General features: G+C 37.4%; 2 protein-coding genes across 3 annotated transcripts; both read left to right on the forward strand.

Moving 5' to 3' along the window:
- The first annotated feature begins 3647 nt into the window (after positions 1 to 3647).
- Positions 3648 to 7111, forward strand: col8a1a (collagen, type VIII, alpha 1a). Its single transcript, XM_055215705.2, has 2 exons — positions 3648 to 3881; positions 4078 to 7111. Exons 1-2 carry the CDS (start codon positions 3671 to 3673, stop codon positions 6000 to 6002), a joined length of 2136 nt encoding a protein of 711 aa, XP_055071680.2. The 5' UTR covers positions 3648 to 3670; the 3' UTR covers positions 6003 to 7111.
- A 534-nt stretch (positions 7112 to 7645) lies between these two features.
- On the forward strand, positions 7646 to 9147 carry jagn1a (jagunal homolog 1a). 2 transcript variants are annotated; one of them, XM_055215357.2, is made up of 3 exons: positions 7646 to 7801; positions 8198 to 8305; positions 8387 to 9147. In XM_055215357.2, the coding sequence occupies exons 2-3, from the start codon at positions 8217 to 8219 to the stop codon at positions 8847 to 8849; spliced, it is 552 nt and encodes a 183-aa protein (XP_055071332.1). In that variant the 5' UTR covers positions 7646 to 7801; positions 8198 to 8216; the 3' UTR covers positions 8850 to 9147. The 2 variants fall into 2 exon arrangements, with proteins under 2 accessions (XP_055071332.1, XP_055071333.1); XM_055215358.2 differs by lacking the exon at positions 7646 to 7801 and adding an exon at positions 7835 to 8043.
- Positions 9148 to 9463: the final 316 nt, after the last annotated feature.

The following is a 9463-nucleotide window of genomic DNA, read 5'->3' on the forward strand; positions in this document are numbered from 1 at the left end:
CTGTAAGATCTTCCAGTGTGAGTGTATTTTGTAACAAGCAGCACGCTTTCAATGTGGCAAACATTTAGTTAGATGCTTCCAGTTCTTTCAAGTTTTACAATAAAACCTAACACTTCCTGCATCATGACCTCTAACCCTCTCCTTCTCTTCCCATGGAAAGACAGAAAAGAGGTTTTGTCACTGATGTAAAGATGTAAAAGGAAGTGCTGCGTGAAACAGAATAGACTGAAAGACAGTTGAAAAGAATGAGGTATCAGACAAAGAGAAAGAAAGGAGTTTTTGTAAACCCTGTTCCTCTGCCTCTGTTGTGTTGCATGAGTTTGTGTTTAACTCAACTTATTTGCTGAGGTGTTCATTGTATAAACTGTGTCTACTTACGGAAGCAATGCTTGAGATTCCAGATGAACATTACACAAATAGCACGGAAGACTTTGATTTTACTAGGGTCAAAGGTCAGAGGAACAGGCTAAATTTAGATGCTTAAGAAAGTCATGCCATATAAACTTAAATTGAATGTTTGATCAAGTAATTAAATGGATTTCAATTTTTAAAGTGAATAAGGATGCAGTAATTTATTTATTAAGATGATAGTTTAAATCATTAAGGTGTGGTTTCGTGGACAGGGATTTGCTTAAGCCAGGACTAGGCCTTAGTTTAATTTGGAAATATTACTAGTTACATTACTAAACATGCCATACTAAAAACATTACTGGCGTGCATTTTGAGCCAAAACAAAGGGTACTGATATATTTTAAGATATGTCAGTGCAAGTTGTTTTCAGTTTGGACAGCTCTTACAATTAATTTAGTCTAGGTCTGATCCCTGTCCGGGAACCACCCCTAAAACTAATTGGTTATGAAATTGGTTATGTATTTGTTGGACAAAATAACATATTCATATAAGATGTTATACTGTATAGTAGATCATATAGTGGATATTGTTTAAAACATTACTGTAATGCAGCACTAATACCAATGCTAATGCTTAGCATGAGGTGTCTATTCTTGTTCATAGGAATTGTTAGTGGCATGAAAGTGTCAATCTGCGTGAATTAAAGTGTCTTTTTGAGTAGTATTGATCATGACTCATTACAGACATTTAAGTAGCTCCATTTTCCAGTTATAGTGTACTGTATGCAGAATTCCAAAGACTAAGTTTCCTGATCTAATCAAATGGGTCTAGAAAAAGTTGATGGCATAGTCTGATGTGAATGTCACAATTCTTTAAAAATACAGAGTCACTATAAAGAATTGTATAAAGCATGTGAGAAACCAACAGAGAAAAGTAACCATTCCATTTTGTTATCTTTAGAGTAAACCTATAGAGGTGGTTTCCCGGACAGGGATTAGCTTAAACCAGGACTAGGCCTAAGTTTAATTAGAAAATATAACTCAATTTTACAAACATGCCTTACTAAAAACATTACTTCTGTGCATTTTGAGCCAAAACAAAGGGCACTGATTTATTTTAAAATATGTCAGTGCAAGTTGGATAGCTCTTACATTTATTTTAGTCTAGGACTAATCCCTGTCCGGGGAAACCACCCCTCGGATTTAATCCTCACTTGATTTTACTGTAAATTTTTCCATCTATTTTTTTCCAGCTTGTAGGGATCTGAGTTAGTTGCATTATTTACTTTTAAGTACGATTGCATTTAGATTGCGGGTATTTTCATATCGTTCTGATGTAAATGCAGGGATCAGAGGAAATAAAATTCCTCAGCCTAGTATTACATCACTGTAGACACAACGTACAAATATTCAATTATAATTCTGTCACCAGCTACATGCACAAACACACAATACGGTTCAAAGACATTACATGCATACTTTTGTGTCCAAGGGCATTGTATACTATAAAAATAACTTGATAGATTTATGGCATGTCACTTTAGTCTGTAAAACCTATTTAGTTTAACTACATTTTTAGTATTATAATAAACAATAAATAATATATAAATATATAAATAATAATTTTTGTTTTGGTATCTCAACCTCATAAAATGGCAAGTGGGGCAACGACAACAAGACAAATTGTTAAAAATAAGATACTTTGGCATTATTTTGTGTTTGAAACATTTCCTTTAAGCAAATTTCACAAATATCAGTATCATCCAGTTAACCCCATGTGGTCTTAATGGCTGAATGAAGAGTTTGTAAATTTCTCTCAAATAATTTTAATGTAATGGGTAGGCCAGTACACTTTCTGTGTCAGGTGGTACAAACAATGTACAAATAGAAAAATGTAATTTTATCAAACACATTCTAAATGTATTTATAAAGCATATTTATTAATTTATTATCACAAGCAAAGTTTATACTTACATTCAAACAGAAGCTATAATTTTAATAAGCTAATAATTTAGCTAGATTGTCTATAATTGTCATTATTTCAAAGTGTTAATTTAAGTGTTAACTTAAATGTACAGCTTTCAAATGTTTAACACTTTCCAACTATTGTCAGGATTATAATTTTAAATTCCACTATCAAACAATCAGCATGACACAGGGAGCACATTGAAAGTGCGATGTATCAAACCTTTATAACAATAGTGTCATATCTTCAGACAAAATACTTAACCTTTGGACAGAATTTCTGCATCTATATATCTACATGTCAAAAGAGCGGAAACCTAGACGGCCTTGCATATCTGTGTGAAAAACACCAGCAGCCTGAGAAAGGCCAAAGGTCAACACAGTCACTTGATGATCAATATGATGCAGTCTTTGACTGATTCACATCAAGGCTGTTATTGTTACTTTAAAAAGTAAAGCATCTGAATACGGTTAAAAACATTATCGACAATCAGCAAGAAACATTTGGATTTGGACTTTCAACAGTTTAAAACTTAAACACACCTGCATACACACAGATGAACACACAAACTTCATGTTTACTGTCTGGGATTCCAGCATAGCCCTAAAAGGTACATTCCTAGAAAGTTCTTCCGGTTGGGAATAACAGACATTCTTTAAATATACTTAATCTTCTGGATGTCCAAACTTTACATTACATGCAAAAAAACATACTTTAATGTACACATGGATTAATTTACCAAATAGTTTAAATTAATTGTTTTTGTTTTAATTAAATCCTAACTTTTTAAGTAAAGGTGTAATGTTTGTATATTATGTTTTTTTTAACTGCTTAAAGCTTTGTGACAATGTGGCATTTTGTACTTTTATGTACTTTGCCTCTTTTTCATAATTTTCCCATTAAAGCAGTTCAATATTTTATGAATCTTTTGAGACTTTAATCAAATTGTTTCTTATTTGTTCTTGGTTAAGTAATTACACATGACACATTCATTTAGTCTGAATTCCAAGCCTCACATTATTGCCTTTGGCACTATTGTTATAAAAACTATAATGGGTAAAAGCCAGCAATAAATAAATTAAATGTCAACAATAATTGATAGATGATGTGTTTTAATTTGTTTTGAAGGCTACGTCTCTTTAAAATCATCAGAAACAAACAAAAAATTCTCCCTATAACCAATTTTGCAGAAAGGTTACAGAGGCCTTATGATATGGTTACATTATGAATGATGTTACTGATCCTGGCATATGTGACAATTATGCAGAATAAAATAAAATTAAAGTGATAATTGTTATTTTGAACAAAAAGTAGGTTGAATGATTAATTAATTCATTGTTTCTTTTCACAAGCCATGGCTATGGCTGCTTTCCTTGTAGCTTTGGTCCAAACAGCTTTATTGCCATCAGCTATTGGAGGTGCATATTATGGACATCATCCTCAGCAACACCAACCTATGCCACAGATGCATCACCTGGGCATGGGAAAGGATATACCACACAAGTCATATCCGCACTACAGAAAAGACATACCTATGCACCTAAACAAAGGCAAGGATAACAAAGGTATGCACAACTGCTGTTTGCAGCACTATCATTATTTCAATTTTTAGTTACATGATATTTCTGCTTTTTGCAGTATTTGTTGATAAAAAGTAGATTCACAGAAAACATTTAAGTTCCAGCTAAAATATTTATAAAACAATTATGCAATTATCCATTATTTTCTTCCTGATTTTGACAATGATTTTCACTTACAAAGGTGAGACCATTCCCAGAGGTGATCAGAGTGCTAAAGGAGAGGCTGGACCTCAAGGTCCACCTGGCCCACCTGGTCCCCAAGGACCTCCTGGGCTTCAAGGTAAAGGCATAGCAGGCCCCCCTGGAAAGCTGGGACCTCCTGGTCCTCCAGGAATTCCTGGACTTGGTAAGCCAGGAATGCCAGGTATGCCAGGAAAGCCAGGGGGTATTGGGCAGCCTGGACAGCAAGGTGAACAAGGTCCCAGAGGTGAAGATGGACAACCAGGCATGAATGGGCCACCTGGCCCTCCTGGACCACCAGGCCTACCAGGAATAGGAAAGCCTGGTGGACAAGGATTATCAGGACAGCCAGGGGCTAAAGGAGAGCCAGGACATAAAGGCTTACCAGGTTTCCCAGGGTTACCTGGACCCAAAGGAGACAGAGGAATTGGACTACCAGGCCCGCAAGGGCCCAGAGGGCCAGCTGGGCCACCAGGACTTCCAGGCCAGGCAGGATTACCAGGACTGGGTAGGCCTGGTCTGCCCGGTGTGTCAGGTCCACCAGGTTTGCCAGGAAAACAAGGACAGCCTGGGGAGCCAGGTCCACAAGGTCAACCTGGTGAACAGGGTACCCAAGGACTACAAGGGATTCCTGGTGTTGGAAGGCCAGGAGAAATTGGAAAACCAGGTCAGCCTGGTCTACCTGGACACAAAGGATTAACAGGACCACCGGGGTTACCTGGGAAACCTGGTGTACCTGGATTTGGCAAACCTGGATACCCTGGCCCCAAGGGTGACAAAGGGATGGGAGGACCACCTGGTGCACCAGGACCAAAAGGAGACAAAGGTTATGATGGTCAACCAGGCATGATCGGTCCACCAGGTGAAACTGGTCCCCCAGGTGCACCAGGCCCCATGGGACCCTCAGGTGGAATTGGTGCCCCAGGACAAAAAGGAGAGGGAGGTGCAGTAGGGGCCAAGGGAGATCAGGGACTTATTGGACCACAAGGACCTCCAGGATTTGCTGGTCAACCAGGTCTGCAAGGTGAGGATGGAGAGCCTGGTCCAAGAGGGCTACCAGGACCTATTGGCCCCAAAGGAGAGGGGGGAAACAATGGTGAACCTGGTGCCCCAGGTCCACCTGGCCTACCTGGTCTGAGGGGAGAACATGGTCAGCCTGGTCCAGAAGGACCACAAGGGCCCAAAGGCATTCCAGGACTTACAGGACCTGGAGGACCAATTGGACCTCCAGGACCTCCTGGGTCAAAGGGAGAGATTGGTCCACCAGGTCAAGCTGGTCCACCTGGTGAAGGCAACACTGGTGCTCCTGGTCCTTCTGGTCCTATAGGTCTACCAGGCCCAATTGGACCCCCAGGTCAGCCAGGAACTGCAGGTCCCCCAGGGCCTCCTGGACCTCCAGGCCCACCTGTTTCCCCTGACCTGATGGGTGTTATTCCTGAGATGGGCCCAGCCATTGATGGTATAAAAGCTGGTGGGTACAAGAAAGGAAAGTATGCAGGTGGACCTGACATGATGGGAGCTAATGGTTTGGAGATGCCTGCTTTCACTGCCCAGCTGACCACACCATTCCCTCCAGTTGGAACACCTATAGTGCTTGACAAATTATTGTATAATGGACGACAAAATTACAATCCTCAGACAGGCGTGTTTACATGTGATCTCCCAGGCATCTACTACTTTGCCTATCATGTGCACTGCAAGGGTGCTAATGTCTGGGTGGGTCTCTACAGAAATGGGGAGCCACTCATGTATACATATGATGAATACACAAAGGGATTCCTTGATCAAGCATCAGGGAGTGCTGTGATTCCATTACAACCAGGAGACACAGTTTACTTACAGTTACCATCTGACCAAGCAGCTGGATTTTATGCAGGACAGTATGTCCACTCATCCTTCTCTGGCTTTTTACTATACCCTATGTAGAAAGCCTAAGTGAAAATAAGTCAAAAGAGAAAAAGAGAAGCAAAGACTGGGATTAAAATATTTGACTTTTCTAAAAATGTCAGTATTTCTAAATACATTATTACAGGAAATAAAAGAAGACATAGAATCACGTCCTTTCAATGCAACACAACCATATCCATGTACAGGCTATTTATATGCAATGCAAATTAATGTGTCTATGCTAATATGACTACCTGCACAAAGACTTTTACAAGCCATAACAAAAACATCACATTTAAGCAGAGATTTTTTATTGATTGTATTTGAAATGTATTTATGTTTTTGTTTCATTGATGGCATACTACGTGACTAAAATGCATCAGACTGTTTAAACACTTTTTTTGCATTGTGACATCTGCATAACTAATATCTTTGTCTAGAATTAAATGAAAAAGATCATTTTTAAACATTTCACAATAAGGTTTTTTGTACTTTTTCAATGATAGATTATTTAAAATGCTAATGGTGTTACATGTAATGTTGTAGCACACACGTCTTTTGAACAGAAGGTTTTAGGTGTTTGTATGTGTGAGCATCTGTGCTCAGTCTGTAATAATCTGTGAATGTTTTAAAATAGATTTTTTTATTTATTTTTTTCAAAATGATGATTACAGTGAACTGTAAACACTCATTTGAATAAAATGTCTTGTGTTACAATAATTTTATTCATTTAAAATTATTTTAAAAGGCTAAAAAATTAAAAGCATGACAATATTTAAGTTAGGTTTTACATAAAATAATAATTTAAGTTTCAGAGTAAAAACCACTTTCACTTATTTCATCTTCACCCTATTCTGAAAATTAATTTTCCATTCAATTTAATTTTATAACTACTGATTGTGTGTAACATTGGTTTTCTTTTCAACAATAGCTGATGTAACATGAATGATAACATGTTTTCATTTCACGGCAATTTATTATATTATTATTTGTTGACTGTTTTTCTGATTTTTTTTAAATAAAGGTGGCTTACATCTATAGTTATATGTCAAATCATTGTGCTTTAATAATGTAACAAGTACATTACCTAACATTACACATTCCTTCCCAACATGATGTGGAGAATTACTCTTTGACAATTATGCCAAATAATGTGGTAGAATACACTCTAAAATGTCTTAAAACAAGTCCTTTTTAATTGTGCCAAATAAATCTTTCAAGAAATCTTGAAAATCTTCAGCTAACGCTTTTTAAATAGTTATCTAGATGTTAAAAACGAAGGCTACTCCTCTTTTATTATGGGGGTAGTCTGAATCATAAAATCATAGTGACTGTCAATAATAACACACAATAATTATGAATACAATAAAACAGTGGTAATTATCGTGTGGTTTTAGGTTCCACATACTTTTATGCACCATTTTTGTACATTTAAACTATACATTAAATTCTTTGATAAAACCTACAAAAGCTATTACTGTTTGAAATCTGTCAGTGATGCTGAGGTCCGAGGATGCTCATTTGTGGCTAGAAGGGATACAGCAAACTCAGACATCTCGTGAAATCTCGCCGGATGAGCGCTGTTTAATCCTACCCCCAAACCAAAAAGTGTAAACATAACCCTAAACCATCTCGCGAGATTTCGGAGTTTGTTGTATTCCTTTTAGCCAAAACCCAGATGCGCAGACTGGAATGCTGCGCTAACGAATCAGATCTCTCGATGGGCGGAGAGATCGCTTTGTTCTGCGCATGAGCGGTTTATGTTGCTGCTATTAGTGGAAGAGGTTTTTGTTCAGCATTATCTCGATTTCGACCACATTTCTACAATCTCTAGTACGGTAAGGTATTTATAGGAAGATGCATCGCATGAAAGCAAATTACCATTGATATTAACTACTTAAGCATGTTTCTTGATCCGTCTGCCATCGTTAGTAAATGCAGGCTATGCATCCATCAGGAAGCCGGGTGGCAAGAGCTGTTTTTATGTTCTTCATAAATATTCTATTTAAATAAGTCTTTATTTTCTATTTAATTCACGTTGCATGTTTAAGGATTTGTGATTAGTTCATTTTAATGAACGGTAAAATCGGGTTCAGTTAATATTTCTATATTGCTGTAAACTTTTAGGATTTGAATTTTTCAGTTTCTATCATAATTAAATGCCTGTTATGAAATTAACTTATAAACGGCTGTGTCGTGTGGTCATCTGTGAGTAAGTCTTTGTATGGTATTAGGAATCATCTGGAAATTGCCATGGCATCACGCGCAGGCCCAAGAGCGGCAGGGACTGATGGGAGTGATTTTAAACACAGAGAGAAAGTAGCGTCTCACTATCAGATGAGGTAACTATAATTTTATACTGTTACAAATCACTGCAATAAATGTGTATCAGAGTATGCGCTTAAAATATGAATGTCTTGCAGTGCTTCACTGAAATCAGAGCTAAAGAAGCTCACCGTCGTCCATCTCCTCATATGGTTGCTGGTGGCAGCGCAGGTGGCTGTCAGTCATCTCAATTTGGTGTCACATGACCTGGTGGCCTTGCCCTATCAGTGGGAGTATCCATACCTTTTGAGTCTTCTGCCCTCCTTGATCGGAGCACTGGCCATGCCAAAGAACAATATTAGCTACCTGGTGATCTCCATGATCAGTGCTGGTTTGTTCTCAGTGGCACCTCTTATTTTTGGTGCGATGGAAATGTTTCCTCTGGCTCAGCAGCTGTACCGGCATGGCAAGGCCTATCGATTTATCTTTGGATTCTCGGCTGTCTCTGTGATGTATCTGATCATGGTGATAGCTATTCAGGTGCATGCATGGCAAATCTATTATAGCAAGAAGCTACTAGATGCTTGGTTCAACTCAACACAAGAAAAGAAGAAGAAATAAATGCGATATTGTTGGGGGACTTGATTTACCCATAAGAAGCATCTCTATTTCTCTCTCGGTTTTTACTGTACAATGCATGTGAATATTTATATGTTAAACATATTTGTGAGCAACAAAGCATACCTTAATGTTACCATTTACTTTCACATATGTTTAAATTTAAATATGTTTCCAATTATATTTTTTTAATATACTTAAGATTTATTTAAATTAAAATTGGTTAACTTGAAATTGTTTCTTTTGGATGTATAATTCACATAATTTATGATGCTTTATAAATAAATGATTTCTTTATATATCTCTGTGTAATGTATTTTATACTGATAATTTTACCATTTGAAACACCATCAGAGCAAGACCAACATCACTATACTAAGCGTTAATGATATAGGGGCGGTTTCCCGGACAGGGATTAGATTAGTCCTAGACTAAAATAAATGTAAAAGCTGTCCAAACTGAAAACAGCTTGCACTGACATATCTTAAAATACATCAGTGCCCTTTGTTTTGCCTCAAAATGTACACAAGTAATGTTTTTCGTAAGCCATGTTTGTTAAAACTAGTTCTATTTCATAATTAAACTAAGACTTAGTCCTGTCTTAAGCTAATCTCTGT

This window comes from Misgurnus anguillicaudatus, chromosome 17, assembly GCF_027580225.2.
Source record: "Misgurnus anguillicaudatus chromosome 17, ASM2758022v2, whole genome shotgun sequence".
NCBI lineage: Eukaryota > Metazoa > Chordata > Actinopteri > Cypriniformes > Cobitidae > Misgurnus > Misgurnus anguillicaudatus.